The sequence below is a fragment of the Capsicum annuum genome, chromosome 2 (genome assembly GCF_002878395.1).
Source record: "Capsicum annuum cultivar UCD-10X-F1 chromosome 2, UCD10Xv1.1, whole genome shotgun sequence".
Lineage (NCBI taxonomy): Eukaryota > Viridiplantae > Streptophyta > Magnoliopsida > Solanales > Solanaceae > Capsicum > Capsicum annuum.
The window spans coordinates 119,142,969-119,162,589 of NC_061112.1; the positions used below are offsets into that span (position 1 = coordinate 119,142,969).

The 19,621-nt window shown below is 36.0% G+C and overlaps 3 protein-coding genes across 3 annotated transcripts; 2 read left to right on the forward strand and 1 right to left on the reverse strand.

Annotated features, from left to right (window-relative positions):
* The first annotated feature begins 1,105 nt into the window (after positions 1-1,105).
* LOC107859117 (putative F-box/LRR-repeat/kelch-repeat protein At1g11620) lies at positions 1,106-4,453 on the forward strand. The gene is made up of 2 exons (XM_016704015.2): positions 1,106-2,572; positions 4,165-4,453. The coding sequence occupies exons 1-2, from the start codon at positions 1,377-1,379 to the stop codon at positions 4,214-4,216; spliced, it is 1,248 nt and encodes a 415-aa protein (XP_016559501.2). The 5' UTR covers positions 1,106-1,376; the 3' UTR covers positions 4,217-4,453.
* Positions 4,454-7,040: 2,587 nt separating this feature from the next.
* On the forward strand, positions 7,041-9,657 carry LOC107858038 (putative F-box/LRR-repeat/kelch-repeat protein At1g11620). The gene is made up of 2 exons (XM_016702777.2): positions 7,041-8,392; positions 9,578-9,657. The coding sequence occupies exons 1-2, from the start codon at positions 7,146-7,148 to the stop codon at positions 9,606-9,608; spliced, it is 1,278 nt and encodes a 425-aa protein (XP_016558263.1). The 5' UTR covers positions 7,041-7,145; the 3' UTR covers positions 9,609-9,657.
* Positions 9,658-11,787: 2,130 nt separating this feature from the next.
* LOC107858039 lies at positions 11,788-13,523 on the reverse strand. The gene is made up of 3 exons (XM_047407784.1): positions 12,783-13,523; positions 11,844-11,933; positions 11,788-11,802 (listed from the first exon to the last, which is right to left on the reverse strand). Exons 1-3 carry the CDS (start codon positions 13,521-13,523, stop codon positions 11,788-11,790), a joined length of 846 nt encoding a protein of 281 aa, XP_047263740.1.
* Between the last annotated feature and the right edge of the window lie 6,098 nt (positions 13,524-19,621).

The following is a 19,621-nucleotide window of genomic DNA, read 5'->3' on the forward strand; positions in this document are numbered from 1 at the left end:
GACAGCCCAAACCTACTAAAAAGACTGCCCATCTCATTAACGTAATCAATATCCCAACACTCTACCCAAATAGATAAATTAAATTTGATCTTGATAAAACTAAGGTTTCATATGTGGGAAAAGGATCAAAAATACCCCTATACTTTGATTAATTGGTCATGGTTATCCTTAGTCAAATTATAGGATCAAATATACCCCTACTATTAGTAAAGTTATCAAATATATTCTTTATTTTAACATTTTTCTATCATGACAAGTTAAGAGTCATGCGGCATGACATTTTGAGTGAGGTGGCTGTCATGCGGCGTGTCACCTCAACATTCAATTTTTCTTCCCTTTTTCATTTTAACTTTTATTTTCATCAAATTTTTATTAGTGTATTTAGTATTATTAATTTTAAAAAGAAAATTAAAATATTCAAAAAAAAAAAATTATTGGCATGCAGCCCAGGTCTGAATCAACCCTTATCAAAATTAAAATACTCAATTTTGGTATCAAAATACATAAAATGAAGAAAAACAAACAACTTTATATTTGAGATTTTCAAGAAAATTGAGACAACCTTATCAAAATTAAATCTTTGACACCCTGAACTCAATTGTTTTAACTGGAAAATTTAGAAACTATAACAAGATCAATAAATTTAAATGTTCAGATCAAAAAAAATTCAGAAGAAGAAGCTAGCTCACACATTTTTAGAAATGGGTTGATTTTGAAAATGGGGAAGATGGTGAAATGGAAAAGAAAATAGCAACTGGGGAGTTTTATTTGTTGTTATTTTTTTGTTTCGTTTACCGCAGATGACTTCTCCGATGAGGTTCGACAAAACGACGAAAGTGAGGGATGGTAAGTGGTGGTGCAGTGAAGTGGTGGAAGTTCACCGGCAAAGGGAGAGGGGCTGTTGTTGATTTTTTTTTTTTAATTTTCTTTTTGAAATTAATAATATTAAATATATTAATAAAAGTTTGATGGAAATAAAAGTTAAAATAAAAAAGAGAAGAAAAATTGGATGCGTGCCACCTCATTCAAATGTCACGCCATATGACTTTTAATTTGCTATGATGAAAAAAATATTAAAATAAAAAATATATCTAATAACTTTACTAATGATAAAAATATATTTGATCCAATTATTTAATTAGGAACAAACATGATTAATTAATCAAAGTAGGATGATATTTTTGATCCTTTCCCCTTCATATGCAAACAAATAAAGAAAGTCGAAATTTTGGTTTTAAAACGGGCATGTCTCTGTTGGGTCCCCATTTCTGGCACAAAAGACAAAAATGCTTCTTTTTGAACTTCCTTAAAACCTTCAAAACCCTAAAATCCCATTCTGCTTTGCCAACACTATTGCTGTGATTGCCCAAAGGGAGATGGCTCCTAAAGGCAAAGGAAATGGGAAGAAGAAAGGGAAAGGTAAAGGGAATTCGAAAGAAACAAAATGCAAAGCAAATTCCGACTTGTATTTCCCAAAAGAAGTCGTCTTTAATATCCTTTCTCGTCTCCCTGTGAAGACCCTTTTACAATTCAGGTGTGTTTGCAAGCAATGGAACAAACTCATTTACAAGCCCGACTTCATAGCTGCTCATTTCCGCCGCTCTTCTTCTTTGCAGCGTTCCGGTTCGTCCCTTATTATAGGCAGCCGCCATCAAGAGTCCAATAATCATGTACTCTCACTATACAACCCGCCTGATTCACTTGTCGAGCTGGACAGCCCCTTTCCTTGCTTCTTTCCCAATATGTACATTGTGGGTCCTACCAATGGCATTGTGTGTCTCTTTAATCCACCTTGGGGTGAATTGATTACCCTTTGGAACCCGGCAATGAAGCAGTATAAAATGGTGCAGCTCTCTGAAAGTTTACCCATTCAGGGACTGCACTCTTTGGCGTCGGTTGGAGTGGCTTTTAATTACCAACAAAATGATTTGTTGGTCTTGAGAATCTTTTGTGTCGAGCTACTGTCTCCAGTCCCGAACCACATTGAAATGTATTCTGCCAAGAGTGGCAGATGGAAGAAGCTGAAAAATGAGATGGTTTTTTATATTCTTGAGTTTATTTGCAATGCGATTGTTAAAGGGGTGCCTTATTGGTTGGTTTGTATGCCTGATAAATTTGGGGTGCGAGCTGTGTTAATGCGCTTTGATGTGGGCAAAACAGAATTTGAGAAGTTACCATCGATAGGAAGGCGTAGGCAGCATCAATTTCTTGTGGACTTGGAGGATTCTCTTTGTATGTTAGATTGGGATCACAAAGACGATTGCCGTATAGATGTTTGGGTACTAGATGATGTGGATGGTTGGAGTATGAAATACAGTGTTGGAACGTCATTCAGGTTTGACCAAATCTTGGGTTGTTTGAGGAATGGTGACATTATAGCTAAGAATGATAAAGGAGTGGTATTCTTGTGTGATCCCATAACTATGTCAGTCAAGGAGAAATTCAGCCTTGATAGTAAGGAGGGATCATGTGTGGTTGTTGACTATTCAGAGAGCCTATTTCTGTTCGGAGGGATGCTACCAGTTAAGAAGCAAGATGTTCAAGATAAAGTGGCACGCAAAAAACTCACGAGGTTTTTGTAATCAAACTACCTTTATACTCTAGTTTATGTTACTATATTCTTGTTATGTGTAGATTGTTAGCTCCCACGTTTAGATGTTGTCATTGCTTCAGAAGTTAAATATCTTATGTGAATGTGTATGTGTTCATGCACTCGGGGAACTTAGCACATTAACTCTGGCGTGTTAATTATTGTGTGAACTAATTCTATTGATTACTTTAGTTAATTTTGTGCCATTGGTTGAGATGTTTGTGTTATGGTGCTGTTTTTTGCTTATAACCATAACATATACCAATTAAATGAAAAGAAAAAAGAGAGATGATCGAGAATCCGTTGAGAAGTTTACATGTATGCAAGGTATTCATTCTGACTGTAATACGTCTATAGCATTGGTCCAAAGGTCCCAGCAAATGTACTTGTGGTTGTAACAAACTGCTCTATGAACTATTTGTGACACACACTGATTAAGAAAAAGTTGGTCCAGTTCTATTGATCTTTCCTTATAAAAAATAGAGTTTGAGATCTTGCGGCAGAATCTTTGATACCTAATAAAGGATAAACACATACAGAGAACTGTATTCCCTGGTCTTGGCGTTTTTTAGCTTTTCAGCTGGACTTTGTGTCAAGAATGATAAATGTGAAATACTAACAGAAAAATATATGGAACTTGGAATCACTCTCACAAACAGCAGAATATACGGAACTTGGAAGTCAACAGTAAGTCATTTTGTCACAGAAAAGTAGTAATAAGACATTGATCCAGCAACTGTAGAGCTATGATAATTTTTCACGAGGAAAACTTAGAAAATATGTAAACCTTGATTCCTGCACTGTGTTTACTTGTCTTCTATGATGCAATTGCTTTTCCATTCATTTAATAGCAAGATATTTGCACTTCATTTGAAGACCTCAAGAATGGTAGAGCTATTCTTCTTGATTGCTCCCCCCCAACCCCCAAAATCATTTGTTCTCCCTCTTGACTGATGAAAGTAGTAGAATATTTGTCGCCTTTATGCATTCGGTAATTTCCTCCTTTGATAATATGTCTATCAATCTTTGGACAACGAATTGAGTGGTCATAATTTTGGCATCTATAGACAATTATTATATACTCTGTAGTGTGGAGATCGAGTCTGAAGTGAATAAGTGATGTCAGGGACGGTAACAACGGTGCTTTTAGTATGAAAATTCACAAGGAAGAGAGCATGGAAGTAGCTCTTTTAGTACTTGAAGATAATATGAAAAGAGAGTGTTTGATGGAGTGGAACTTCCTTTTACAGCTTAGTGGAACATTTTTGTTCGTTGGATATCTTTGAGTATTTCTAATATTTCAGTTAGTGTTGATGACTGGATGCTATTCGTAACCAGACATGGTTTCGCGTAAGACTTTTGGTGTACCTTTTTGTTCTTCGGATATTGTCAGAGTACATCTAATATAGCAGTTAGGGTAGATGCTAATAGTAAAGAAACATGCTTTCTTATAGGATTTCTACCGTTTGCATACATCTTGTATGTTGAATTTTCCCATTACATCAATATATTTTTAACTCGAAAAAGATATTTTGAGCAACTTACAAACACTTTTTTTTTTTTGGATGATGCAGGGCTTGCTTAAAGTTCTTGACGGGACAACCCTCAGAAATCGTCCTACCGTGATTGCCCCTTTTTGGTTGACCTCAGGGATGGCATGAAAAACTTTTTGATGTCTTTTTAGTTGGAAGATAGCATGTATGTCGTTTTTTGGTGAATTCATGTTTGTGGTAAAATCCTTTTTTGAGTTTTTTTTCTGCTTCGTAACATCTATCTTTATGTTTCCTTCACTCAATGTTTGCGCTGTACTTCTTTTTGTTTCGTAGTTATTTGCCTATGTGAACTGGTCTGACTTCATGTGTATTGGCTTTTACCAATTAGACTTCAAAAGCAGATAGCTTTTACATTATGAATTTGAAGGGGATATGTGCAAATGCAGCTTACATTTGTCGACAGAGTAGAGAAGAATGTGAATATATTCTAGAGAAGAATGTGAATATATTCTATGTATCGAATGAATGAAAAATGTACACACACTATGCAAGGAAGTCCAACTACTTATTGCTGTGCTAACTACCAATTAGTTGTCCCTAACTAACATTCCTAACAGCCTATTTTAATTAATCTCTAACTAATCTCTTTATTTATGAATGAAAATCTCTCTGTGAATGAAAATTGGCTTAGGGTAATCATGTTCTTGATTAATATATAGCCAATCTGGTTGATCTCTCTCTACATCAGGTCCGCTCTTCTTCCCAGAACAAAAAAAAGATCTTGCAAATCAACTCTCAATAATTAACTGAGATGTTTCAAGTATAACATACAAAAGAAGAACAAGAATAACGTCTTAAAAATACACTTGTAAACTCTAGAATTGGAGGTAACCATACACTAGCAACTATTAAATAATTAACTGAGATGTTTCAAGTAGAAGAGCTGACTTATTATTTCATTATATATGAGCCACAAAGTTTTGGCAGGAATTAGATTAGAAATTTATCTTTAATTGTCTCCTGGGATCGGGCATAGAATGACCGGAAGCTTTTCATGCATATATATAAAAAAAATGGAGCAAGAAAAAAGAAATACATACAAGCATGGAGACGACTTTGGTATTCCAGTTTAACCTCAAGATCAATGCTGACCATAGACATAAGGCCTAACACGAGCTATGAAAACTTCCATGATTTCTATTTTTTAATTGTTTCCTTTAACTAAAGATATTATTCCCATTTAGAACCTTCCAGTTCGAAGCTGTCTATCAAATTCCAGTTCAGGAAAGAGTGAAATTCAAAAGGTGTTGCATTTGAAGAATGATTTGGATCTTTGTTCAGTAATTCGGGGTGCTACAATATCATCACCCAAAAGACAACATCTGTCATTTTTGGATAAATAAAAAGCATATTTTGCTATGATTCACCAAATAGATGTGTTGTACATTATACTACTGAGCATGTATTTCTAAGAACTGACTAAGGGAGAAATGGCAGTGTCAAGTCAAAAGCATTATACGTTATACTACTCTCCTTCTTTGCAGCGTTCCGCGGTTCCGATTCATCCCTTATTAGGCATGTACTGTCACAATACAACCCGCCTGAATCACTTGTTGAGCTGGACAACCCTCTTCCTTGCTTCTTTCCTAATATGTACATTGTGGGTCCTTGCTATGGAATTGTGTCTCTCTTTAGTCCACCTTGGGGTGAATTGATTACCCTTTGGAACCAGAGGTGGAGCCAGGATTTCAACGAAGGGGTTCCATATTTAAAGAAAACTTAGAATTTCAACTAAGGGGATTCCATATTCAAAGAAAACTTAGTCGAAGGGGGTTCAACACCTACTATAACCACATAAAAAATAATTTTAATCATGTATAAATAGTATATTTTTCCGTCAACAGAAGGCTGGCTCCGCCCCTGTTGGAACCCGGCAATGAGGCAGTATAAGATGGTGCAGCTTTCTGAAAGTCTGCCCATTCAGGGACTGCACTCTTTGACATCTGTTGGAATGGCTTTTGATTACCAACAAAATGATTGGTTGGTCTTGAGAATCCTTTGTGTCGAGCTAATGTCTATAGTCCCGAACCATATTGAAATGTATTCTACCAGGAGTGGCAGATGGAAGAAGCTGAAAAATGAGATGTTTTTTGTATTCTTGAGTTTACTTGCAATGCAATTATTAAAAGGGTACCTTATTGGTTGGTTTGTAGAACTTGGAGGATTCGCTTTGTATGTTAGATTGGGATCACAAAGACGATTGCCATATAGTGTTGGAACGTCATTCAGGTTTGACCAAGTCTTGGTTTGTTTGAAGAATGGTGACATTGTAGCTAAGAATGATAACTTCACGATGCAATGATAAAGATTACAAGGCGAACTAGAATACGCTGACTAATTAAGGTAGTGATATGTTCCAATAGAAAGGAGCGTGCGTAAGCTAGAAAGGCGAATAGACAAGTCGAAGAACTCTCGGATATCTACACCAGATCCAACCAGTCTCCTAATAGAGAATTTCCGGTGATAAAATTGTCACGACAATTCAATTTGTCCGATAAACTACTTGCAGCTCCTCATTATTTAGTAAAAGGCAGACAACATTTTTTTCATCTTTTCGAAAATCCAGATCATTCCTTCTAATTTTCATTTGTCCTATTTCAAGTGCAAAGTCTCTTAAATAAAGGCTCACATTTTTTTATTTATCCTTATTTCTCATTTTGTTGATTGAAAGAGTATTTACATATACCGCTAGAACCAATCTATAATTTATTTATTTTTTCATTTCAAGTATCAGATTATTTTTCACAAAAAAGTTATTATCTATCTAATTTGATTGTTAATCTCCATTAAATTAACCGTCAACAAATGAAAAGCAACAAATCATTTGGCTAACTGGAATATTGAGGGAATAATGATGTAACCGTCACAATTTAAATAACTGGAAATATTCACCCTTTTATATTCCAAAACTGCTTTTGTGAAACCCTTAAACCCGCCACTCTTCTACTAATTCAAAAAAACAGTGGATCGTCTTCTTCAACCTCTAGCCAATTCTTGAAAAGATGGCGCCGAAAGGAAAAGGAAAGCAGAAAGGGAAAGGAAGTTCCAAGAAAACAGAGAACAGAGCTCAAGAACCAAATTGCATTTTCAAGCCAGAAATCATCTCTAACATTCTCTCTCGGCTTCCTCTGAAGACCCTTTTACAATTCAGGTCTGTTTGCAAGCAGTGGCGGAAGCTCATTTACAAGCCCGATTTCATCGTCACCCATTACCGCCATTCCTCTTCTTTGCAACGCACTGATTCATCCATGATTATTATACAGTCCCGACATGATGGAAGGTTTAATCATAATGTACTCGTACAGTACAAACCCCCTCTACCACCTGTGCAAGTGAAAAATCCTTATCCTATCGTCTTTCCCAAAATGTCCATTGCCGGTCCTGTCAATGGCATTCTCTGCATTTTTCAGCCACCTCTGGGCGATGCACTTACACTTTGGAATCCAGCAATGAACAAGTCTAAGATGGTCATGCTTTCTAAAACCACCAACCCCTCTCAGAAAGTATCGGTGGGATTGGCCTTTGATTCACAGAAAAAGGATTTGTTGATCTTGAAAATCTTTTGTGTTCCCCCATTTCCAGGATGTACCAAAACTAAAGTGGAATTCGAAATACGTGAAATGAAGTATCCTTTAGGATGGGAAAAGCTGAAAAGTAGAACAAACTATTTTTATATTGACAAGCCTTCTTGTGATGCGATCTTTAAAGCGGAGCCTTATTGGTTGGCTTATGATTATGAAGAGTATATTCCCGGCAAGTATCAGAGGTTGGTGCACTTTGAAGTGAGTAAAATGGATTTTGAATGGTGGATACTGCCATTTATTGGAGTAGGGGATTATTATGCGAATCTTGCGGATTTTGAGGATTCTCTTGGATTTATGGTCTGGACGAAAACAGAAAATTCCTATATTGATGTTTGGGAAGTGGATGATAAGAAATTTCAATGGAGAAAGAAATGTAAGATAGGACCGTTATTTGGGTTTGACAGAATTTTGGGCTGTTTGAGGAATGGTGAAATTGTAGCCGAGAATGAAGAAGGGGTGCTGTTGTTTTACACAGTGAATAAATCAGAATTGGCAGTTCAGAATGATGAGAACCTTTATCCTTGCTCAGTTAAGAACACATTGACAGTGGGGAATTCTGAGAAAGGATCACACGTGATTTTTGACTGCCCAGAGGGCCTACTTTTGATCGAAGGGATGGTCACAGTTGATCCGCAAGATGTCTTGAAATGGCAAAGTATCTTAAGGTTCGGTAATAACCATAGTTTATGTTATGTACTATATACATTCTTGCTGTGTGTTGCATGTCAACTGCCACTTTTAGATGGTTTTTTACTCGTTAACTCCCACTTTTAGATGTTGTGATTGCTTCAGGAGTTTTCTTATCTTATACGCCCATGTATGTATTGTATAAACACTCGGTGAACTGAGCACATTCACTCTGATGACTATGTGTATTGATTGCTTTAGTTAATTCTATGAATTTGTTGAGATGCTCGGGTGTTGCTGCTATTTCTAGCTGCTTTCCATAGCACTGGTCTAGCAAATGTAATTGTGGGTTGTAGCAAACTGCACCGTTAACTGGTTGAGAAGCTCATCTGAATAAGAAAACATAGGTATCAAGGAGTTCTACTGATCTCGCTAAAGAATTCTGATATCTAAGAAGAACTGCATTACTTGTTCTTGGTGCCTTTTAGCGTTTGAGCTGTACTTGGTCGATTATGAGAAACATGAAATACTTAAAGAAGAGTAAATAAAATCTGGAAGTCAACAGTATGTCACTTTTGTCTCAGATAAGTAGTAATAACATAATGGTCTCCAGCAACTTCCGAGCTTATGATATCTTCTATATATTTTTTGAGGGAAACATAGAAAAATCACTAATCCCTGATCTCGAACTGTGTTTGCTTTATCTTCTGTTTTTGGAAGTGCTCATCAGTTTTGATTCCTTGACTGCGTAAGTAATAAGATGAGGCAATTGTCTTTCCATTCATCTAATAGCAAGATGTTTGTAGTTATTCATTTGAAGACATCGTAAATGGTAGAGCTACTCCTTGAATGCGCCCTTTTTTACCTCCCTCTTTACTGATGAAAGTACTAGAAACATTTTGTTACAGATTAATGGAACATTTTGGTTCTTCGGATATTCTAGAAGTACTTGTAATAATCCAGTTAGTACTGATGACTGGATGTTGTTCGAAAAAAAACAAATTTTCTTGCAGGACTTTAATGAACGTTTTTGTTCTTCAGATATTATTGAAGTACTTCTAATAGTCCAGTTTGTGTTGATCTGATCAGTAAAGAAACATGCTTTCTTGTAGTATTTCTGCTTTTTCATACATTTTATACGTTGGATTTTGCCATTCAGTAATAAAATTTAACTCATAAAATTATATTCTGATATACTTACGGACAACTTTTTGATGATGCAGCACTAACGAAGACTTCATACGGCAGCTGTGACAACTCTCAGTATTCACTTCATAACATCTGTCTTGTGTTCCCTTTTCAAGTAATTTCTGACCTTCTACTTGTTTGCATATGTGAATTCTCTGTTCTGACTATGATCAAAGACATTTTGTTCATATGAATAATGTCAGAAATTGTGATCAATAAGTTTGAGCCCTTAAAGCTGCTGTTATGTTGTTTTTTGTGTCAAGAAAGTGTTAATTGCATAACATCTTCTATAACGTTTTTAAAGTATGCTAGCAAAGTAGGCAACCTATTATGGCAGACAAGTCAAAGGTATTATGTGCTTTATTTCCAGTAGTGTCGTGAGCTTCCAAATTCACGAGAACTGAGAAGCTGACTGAAAAGGACCACAGAGCTTGTTTATACATTAACTGAAAACAGAAAACATCACTAGGCTCTAAACTCCATACTAATTTATAAAACGAGGTATGTAGCAAGAGTAGATTTGTTGAGTAATAAGGTTCGGTAATTCAAAAGGAATTGGAGTTAGGTCCCAACAATTACTACATATCAAGTCCAAAGAAAGCCAGTAATGGTGTGACTGGAGGGGCCTGCAATTTCACTCCTAAGTATAACAGTTGGCTTAATCCACAGATCAGACCAAAGGTTAATATGCTTTCCAGATGGCCAAAATCCATTGAATCCCATGTTTGTGAAATTCTTACCTAGCATGATATTCTTCAATAGAAGGGATCCATTGGTAGAGTGTTAAATACTTCAAGATAAGGGTAGATGGCCAAAGTAATAGAAACATTTCGTTACATATTAATGGAACATTTTGGTTCTTCGGATATTCTTGAAGTACTTGTAATAGTCCAGTTAGTACTGATGACTGGATGTTGTTCGAGAAGAAACAAGCTTTGTTGCAGGACTTTTTGTGTACATTTTAATTCTTCAGATATTATTGAATCACGTCTAATATTCCAGTTTGTGTTGATCTGATTAGTAAAGAGACCTGCTTTCATGTAGTATTTCTGCTTTTTGCAGACATCTTTATGTTGGATGTTGCCATTCATTATAAAACTTTAACTTATAAAGTATATTCTGATAAACTTACGGACATCTTTTTGATGATGCAGCACGAGCGAAGACTTCTTGCGGAAGCTGTGACAACTCTCAGTATTCACTTCATAACATCTGTCTTGTGTTCCCTTTTCGAGTTATTTCTGACCTTCTACTTGTTTGCATATGTGAATTCTCTGGTCTGACTATGATCAAAGACACTTTGTTCATATGAATCATGTCAGCAATTGTTGAATCAAACATTTAGAACTTGACAGGTTTACAGTTGTGAAATTGTAATTGTAGTCCTGAGGAGCTGTCAATAAGAAGTTTAGACTGATGCTTTGCAACTTGTGATCAATAAGCTTTTGAGTCCTTAAAGCTGCTGTTATGTTGTTTTCTATGTCAAGAGAGTGTTAATTGCTTTCACGATGCCAGAATCGATTAAATCCCATGTTGTCAAGTATTCCAATCTATAATTCTTTTATTTTTTTTCCATTTTAAGTATCAGATTATTTTCACAAAAAATTACGTAGCTATCTAATTTAATTGTTTGTCAAAGGTTATTGTGAGATGAACGTTTTCTGTGAGAATATGTTATTTTTATAATTATAATGGTCTATTGGTTGCGGTGCAATTATAGCAGTATGCTCCACTCAAAGTTTCCTCTCTTTATAAGTGTCTGTACATACGTTCTCTCGTGTCTGGTCTCATATAATAAGCGGCAAGAAAGCTTGGGTATATAGTTTCTGGTCATCACCTTTTCTTCGCTGCCGTGATATGGTTACTAGGGGCACACATAGCTGCCGTAATATGTTAGGGACATATTGTATGCTCCCCTAATATGTTAGGGGCCTTGTACGTGATGCCATAGTATACTTTAGGGGCATTATTTATGCTGCCGTGGACTTGTTGGGGTGCTAGGCTGATCACCTTCATTGCCATTTATGGCAAGTCGTGAGAGTGGATTGAGTTGAGATACATGGTAACCTTTGAAACATGTGTTGAACCTTAACAGTATTAAAAACAACAATTTGTTCGATGTTCGTAGTACACTGGAACCCCTGCTATGCCCCTTCTCTAAGATTAAATTCATCAGAACCTTGCTCAAAGAAATGATATATTCTTATCTTACTCATCTCACATCTTTCTATCTATTCTGGTAAACTCAAGTGAAATTAACCTGTCAAGATTGGCATTGACATCAATAGCAAAGTTTCATACGTTGGCATCCCTTGCAGTGTTCTCAGCGAGCTTAAGTGCTCCTACAGTAATATTTGTCTCGTGAAGCGATAATTCTTCTTCTCTACCTGCCTGATTGGCAGAAACACAGTATGAAGTTAGCAGCATTGGCAAGTAGATGTACAGTTCACACCAAATTAGGATTAGGTCAACGAGGAGTAAAGGTAGATTCTGAATAGTGGCCTGTCCAAGTCCAACCATGGGTTCATCGGCTTAGCAGAACCCAGAGTTCTGTGTTCAAACGCTATTTTTGTGCAAAATAATTAAGTATAACTAGCGCTATTGGAAACCAAGATGGAAATGTTCACATCTTGCTTATTGGATAGACTATTTGGGAGACCAAAACCAAAAAAGAAGTCGAACAAGGGGAGCAACGTTGACACCAATGGCAAAACCATATCTTCTCTCTGCCTACTTTCGCTCGTCTCCAGACCAAATCTTGAGCCTGATCTCTCTCTCTACATCAGGTCCACTCTTCTTCTCAGAACAAAAAATAAGGTCTTGGAAATCAACATCTTCAATCTTCTCAAAAGAAGAATAAGCAAAACATCTTAAAAATTCACTTGTAAACTCTAGAAATTTGGATGTAACCACAGACTAGCAACTCTTCAATAATTAACTGAAATGCTCCAAGTAGAAGAGCTGACTTATTATTTCATTAGCCACAAAGGTTATCTTATAAATTGTCTATTGGGATCGGGCATAGAATGACCGGAAATTTTTCATGCATATATAAAAATACGGCGCAAGAAAGAAATACATATATCTGGAGGCTACACACATGCATGGAGACGGTCTTTGGGGATTCCAGATTTTGCAAGAACCTCAAGATCTATGAGAATTTCCAGTTCGATGCTGTCTATCAGAGTCCAGTTCAGGAAAGAGTGACATTCAAAAGGTCGCAAGTAATGTGAAGCGTACATGATAGAGATTAATGTGTACACTTGTACTATCCAAGTTGTAGACACCAATGTCATAACGGCCCCCTCGAACACGAACCATATCGCAAACTAGAAGATGATCTATAAAATAAATATGATTCCCTTTATATCCATGAAGACAAGAAGAAGCTATTGAAATTGATGAATTTTGTCCCAAAAAAAACACATTTTCACCGATATTTTCCACCTTGCACCAACTTCGACTACTAGGTTCAAACATATATAAGTTGAAGAAGCTTGTTCGATGAAAATCATAAGTTTGGTCTTCCCATTCACTCTTCACGCTCACATGTCGTTGAACCTGGAACAGTCCCATTGAAGTCTTGACCAAGCAACGGTTTAGCAGATTCCTTTTTATTTGAGATAATGGTGGTTCTGTAGTATCAATCAGTTTTGCAGAAGCAAACAAATCGAACACGTGCACATGACTTGTGAATGTCACAGCATATAATAACTTTTGTTCATGATAAAAAATGGCATCATCATATCCCATCGTCATACCTTTGGTAATGCATGTCCAGCTTTCATCTCCAAGTTTGCAGTAGGCCAAATAGTTACATTTTCTACCACAGATGGCAGCAACCATACAATTAGCTTTGCTAGGACTTGAAGATAGGACGACTTTCTCTAAAAAGCCACGGCGAACACAAAATGCAGTATCAAAGTAAGTGTGAGGTTCAAGCTCATTCTCTTCACAGTATTTCCTCACATCAGGAAACATATACCGCAGTGGAAGGGAGATCTGAAACTTTGTGAATGGGCTAAAGAGAGAGATTCTAGGAGAATCTTCATCAATACAAACTAACAAACCGTGGGAAGATCCTCGAAACCTATTGCTGACCTCAAGGTAGTGAAACTTTTTCTCATATAAACAATAAAACTTGTCATACTTATCATATTTTTCATTTGTTTCTTCAGGAGATAGCAGACACCATGGATGTGAGCGGCGAATAGTTGGCAATATAGACGTCCATGAAGTACAAACACATGCGAACCTAACTTCACCAGTAGACAATTAGCTATTCACCTCAACAGATCCTGTGGAAGCTCCGACCAGCCTGCCACCATTTACACTGATATATCAATAGGGGATTAATGAGATAATGTAATACCATCGGTACTATATATACATGTTCTAATTTGTTATCATATATATACTAACTCTGAAAATAATAATCCTATGTGTTGTACTATGTATCTTAATTAATTATCTTTGTCTCATTAGAGAGCTTCTAATTAAAAGCACTAGGTACTATATACTACTACTCAGATCCAGAATTGATTAGTCATTTTTTTTAAATTCAAAAGCAACGCAGCAAGCTATCAATGAAATAAAGAAAAACATGAATATGCACAATAAATAAATAAAATATAGCAGAGAAAAGGCAAAGATAAAGTTCCACCGGTTTGGAGAGAGACAGGTAGGTTTAATTGGCCAAACAGCAATATGAAGGTTGGTTTTATAACGTTTCTGATTTACTATATGGTTTATACATAGGTTTTGTTTTCCTTTTCTATGTGAATGACAAATTGGTCGTTTAGGCTAAAATTGGGCGGGTTAAGATGGGCTAATGCCCAGCCCTGCCAAATCCTGCTTGGACTAAGATAGGCTAAATAATAGGTCTAATTCAACACGCCCAACTTCACTCAATATTTTTATAAGTTTCAAGCTTAGCCTAATTTGAAATTTTATAATTTTAGTTAGCTAAATAAAATTTATTTATACGTTATGATGTTTCTGATACGAAAGCAAATGATTCACTCAACTGTCAATGAGACATTAGGGAATAAACCATAACTCATGCGATATATCAATAGGGAATTAATGAGATAATGTAATCCCATTGATACTATATAATTTTTTCAACAGAATCATTCATCTATTAACTCATTAGGGATGTAATATGTCCAAAAGAGAATACAAGATTCTTTAGAATCCAACTTGAAAATCTTCTTCCCCAACATAACTCATGCAACAGAGAAATCGCAAACTTACCCAAATTATGGGCAACAACATTAGCATTTCTAGGAATATGTAAAAACACAACAAGTTCTAGACATGAAGATATATGTCAGATATTTTCACAAGCTACATCCACATCTCAAGTGTTGAGTTTAATTGGTGTGAATGGAAAATGGAGGGACACAACCTTTGAGCAAAAGACATATTATTTTGGAAAAGGTGTGACTGTTCAGATAGTTGTGTCTATTCAGAAAAAGACACAATGTTTCGAATGGACAGACATGACTCTTCCAAAGGATACACCTTTTAGTGAACCATTGCCACCTTTCAGAAAAGGCATATGATGGCTATATAAACCTGCTTTCATCCACAGGTTTGATATGAATGAAAAATTTTCTGAAATAAAAACTCTTCTTGTCTTAAAAACATTCTTTGTGATCAATCAAATCGTTGAGTGAGTTCGATGAATCCAATTATTTGAGGTACCACTATAGTTGGATTGAAATCCATTTTATCCTGAGAGGAAGATTCCAAAATCTCGGGTACAGTAAGGAGAATTATTCCTTAAGACACTCCGTGAAGTCGGGGGACTTGGCTTTATATTTCTGTTTCATCTTAATTTCTGGAAAAATAAAACACACTTCTTAGAAATGTCACTTTGATCTTGTGTTGAAGGTGTTTTTGTACTTCATAGTATTCTTGTTTTAAACTTGAACTGGTGTTGAAGTTGTTGTGCCTAAATACAGATTCTTGTACCTGAAAACACCATAAAATAACAATCTTAAGAAAATAATTTTCAGAATCTGTATAACTTATTTTTGGAGATTAAAGTTTTAACTTTCTACTCCGCCTGAACTTAACTAGTGATTTGAAGTCATAAAAACTTCATCACAAGTAAAAGATCATTCGGTTGACAATTGAAAGTCATAAAAACTTCATTGTCAACTAGAAACAAGAAGAAAAGTTTAAAGTTGCTTAACTTTATAAGTAGTATTCTGAAAATACTAAGTATTTTTTGTCTTGTGGTGACAGAAAAAATGACAAGCGATAGTCAAATGCAAGATGCGGCAACGTCTGTGGGGGCAATTAATATTGTCACATCAAGTCGCACAAATGCTCCGCCTACAATGACACCGGCGGAGAAGCCCGAAAAATTTGCGGGCATTGACTTTAAACGATGGAAGCAAAAGATGTTCTTTTACCTCACCACTTTGTGTCTGCAACGGTTCACTAGCGAAGACGCTCCTGAGGTGCCCGAGGGAACCTCGGACAAAGAGCGTTTCGTAATTGTAGAAGCTTGGAAACATTCAGACTTCCTTTGCAGGAATTATATTCTTAGTGGTCTCCAAGACGACCTCTACAATATTTACAGTGGAACTAAGACATCGAAAGAATTGTGGGTGGCACTTGAACAAAAATATAAAACAAAGGATGCGGGAATTAAGAAATTCCTTGTTGCATGGTTCCTGGACTTTAAAATGATAGATAGCAAATCAGTTGTCTCTCAAGTGCAGCAGTTGCAAGTCATCATACATGATCTCCTAGCAGAAGGTATATCTTTGAAAAATACCTTAGTTGAACAAATTAAAAAAGTTCTTAATACTCACAAAAACTGGTTTGTAGGTTTGATTGTGAATGATGCATTTCAAGTAGCAGCGATAGTTGAGATGCTACCACCTTTGTGGAAAGACTTCAAAAACTACTTGAAGCATAAACGTAAGGAGATGACTATCGAAGATCTTGTTATCCGACTGCGTATTGAAGAGGACAATAAAGTTGCCGAGAGAAGGTCAAAAGGAATTTCTACAATTAAAGGAGTACATATTATAGAAGATGACCAAAACAATTCTAAGAAAAGAAAGAAAGCTGAACAAGGAAGCTATCAACCCAAGAAGAAATTCTAGGGAAAATGCTTCAATTGTGGCAAGATTGGCCACAAGTCCACAGATTGTCGAGCCCCAAAGAAAGGCAAGAAGAAAGATCAAGCAAATATGATTGAATCCAACAAAGAATGCGATGATCTGTGTGCTATGTTCTTAGAATGCAACTTGGCAGGGAATCCTCGCAAATGGTGGATGGATTCTGGTGCCACCTACCATGTATGTGTCAACAAAGAGTTGTTTCCGTCATTCGCTCTGGCTCAAGTAGAAGAAATGATCTACATGGCTAACTCCGCTATTACTAAGGTAGAAGGAACAGGAAAAATATGCTTGAAAATGACTTCAGGAAAGGTCTTGACACTTAACAATGTCTTGTATGTTCCGGAGTTACGTAGGAATTTAATTTCTATTTCACTTCTAGACAAGAACGGATTCAAATGTGTAACCGTTTCTGGAAAAATTATAATTAACAAAGGAGAAATGTATGTAGGAAAAGGCTATCTGACGGAAGGCCTTTATAAGATAAATGTAATGACTGTTGAAATAAATAAAAGTTCAAATTCTTCTTATTTGCTTGAGTCTTATGATTTATGGCATGAATGTTTAGGCCATGTTAATTACAAGACGTTACAAAAATTGATTAACTTAGAAGTTCTGCCAAACTTTGAGTGCAATAAATCAAAGTGTCAAACGTGTGTAGAATCGAAGTATGCAAAGCATCCTTAGAAGTCCGTTGAAAGGAATTCCAATCCCTTAGACTTGATACACACTGATATTTGTGATATGAAGTCAACACCATCATATGGTGGAAAAAAATATTTCATAACTTTTATTGACGATTGCACGAGATATTTTTATGTCTATATGCTAAATAGTAAGGATGAAACAACAGATGCATTTAGACAATATAAAACTGAAGTTGAAAATCAGTTAGATAAAAAGATAAAAAAGATAAGAAGTGATAGGGGCAGAGAATATGAATCTCCCTTCGCCGAAATATGTTTAGAGAATGGAATCCATCAAACTACGGCCCCGTATTTACCTCAATCTAACGGAATTGCGGAAAGAAAAAACCAAACTTTGAAGGAATAATGAATGTCTTGCTTATAAGTTCTGGTTTACCGCAAAACTTATGGGGGAGACTATCCTTACAGCCAATCGTATACTCAACAGAGTTCCCCATAGTAAGACACAATCAATTCCTTATGAAAAATGGAAAGGAAGAAAACCCAACTTGAAATATTTCAAAGTGTGGGGGTGTCTAGGAAAGGTACAAATTCCTATGCCCAAAAGAGTTAAGATAGGATCTAAGACGGTGGACTGTGTATTCTAGGATACGCTAAAAGTAGTAAAGCATGTTGGTTTTTGGTTCATAAATTCGAACATTCGGATATAAATGAAAATACGGTAATTGAATCAGATAATGCTGAATTTTTTGAAAATATATACCCGTATAAACTTAGACATGAACAGTCTAGTGGTGGATTTAAACGACCTCGAGATGAACCAAGTGAGAATGTACATAATGAAGAAAATCCAAGATGTAGTACACGTCAAAGAACGTATACTTCATTTAGATCAGATTTTATAACATTTCTCTTAGAAAATGAGCCTCAAACATTTAAAGAAGCGATGTAGTCGTCAAACTCATCTTTTTGGAAAGAGGCAATCAATAGTGAGATTGATTCAATCTTAAGCAACCATACATGGGAATTGATTGATCTTTCTCCAGGAAATAAACTTTTAGGTTCTAAATGGATCTTCAAAAGAAAAATAAAAGCGGATGGTACTATTGACAAATACAAGACAAGACTTGCAGTAAAAGGCTTCAAGCAAAAAGAAGGCCTTGATTACTTTGATACATACTCGCCAGTAACAAGGATAACATCGATTCAAATGTTAATTGCCTTGACGGCAGTAAATGGTCTTGAAATCTATCAAATGGATGTGAAAATCGCATTCCTAAATGGACAATTAGAGGAAGAGATTTACATGGAACAAACTAGGGTTTTGTGGTTCCAGGAAAGGAGAATAATGTGTGTAAACTTATTAAGTCATTGTATAGACTAAAGCAAGAACTTAAACAATGGCATGCGAAGTTTGACCAAATCATGTTGGCAAACGGGTTCAAGATAAATGAATGTGATAAATATGTTTACATTAAAGACACTCCGAATCATCAAGTCATTATTTGTTTATATGTGGATGATATGTTGATCATCAATAGAGACATTTCAGATATAAATTCAACGAAATGAATGCTCGAAAGCAATTTCGATATGAAAGACCTTGGAGTTGCAGATGTGATCTTAGGTATAAGAATCCATAGAACTCCACAAGGGTTGACATTGTCACAGTCTCATTATATCGAAAAGGTACTTGACAAATTCAAGTATATGGAATTCGGTATTGTCAAGACTCCTTTGGATGTGAGCTTTGCACTTCGAAAGAATGAAGGTGAAAGTGACTCACAATTAGAGTACGCAAGAGTATCGGGATGTTTAATGTATATAATGAACTGTACATGACCAGATATAGCATGCGCTATAGTAAATTGAGTCGATACATAAGTAATCCCAACAAAACTCATTGGATGACAATGAAAAGAGTTTTGGGGTATCTTAAATACACTCAAGACTATGTCTTGCATTAAAATAAATATCTGCAGTAATTGAAGGATATAGTGATGCAAATTGGATCACCGAATCGAACGAAGTAAAATCCATAAGTGGATATGTATTTACTGTCGATGGAGGAGCAGTCTCTTGAAAATCATCCAAACAGAATTATATTGCTCGCTCTACAATGAAAAATGAATTTATCGCTTGAAAGATATTCCTTATTGGACCAAACCAGTGGCACCAGTATGTATATACTATGATAACCAAGCGGCAATAGGTAGGGCAGGGAGCATGATGTACAACGGTAAATCTCATCACATAAGACAGAGACATAATACCGTTAGAGAACTTCTCT

Coding starts and splice junctions, on each gene's coding strand:
- LOC107859117 (XM_016704015.2), top strand. CDS start 1,377: ATGGCTCCTAAAGGCAAAGGAAATGGGAAGAAGAAAGGGAAAGGTAAA. Junction 2,573..4,164: donor GCACGCAAAAAACTCACGAG/GTTTTTGTAATC, acceptor TGGATGATGCAG/GGCTTGCTTAAAGTTCTTGA.
- LOC107858038 (XM_016702777.2), top strand. CDS start 7,146: ATGGCGCCGAAAGGAAAAGGAAAGCAGAAAGGGAAAGGAAGTTCCAAG. Junction 8,393..9,577: donor AAATGGCAAAGTATCTTAAG/GTTCGGTAATAA, acceptor TTGATGATGCAG/CACTAACGAAGACTTCATAC.
- LOC107858039 (XM_047407784.1), bottom strand. CDS start 13,523: ATGTTTCCTGATGTGAGGAAATACTGTGAAGAGAATGAGCTTGAACCT. Junction 11,934..12,782: donor TACACATTAATCTCTATCAT/GTACGCTTCACA, acceptor TCTGCCAATCAG/GCAGGTAGAGAAGAAGAATT.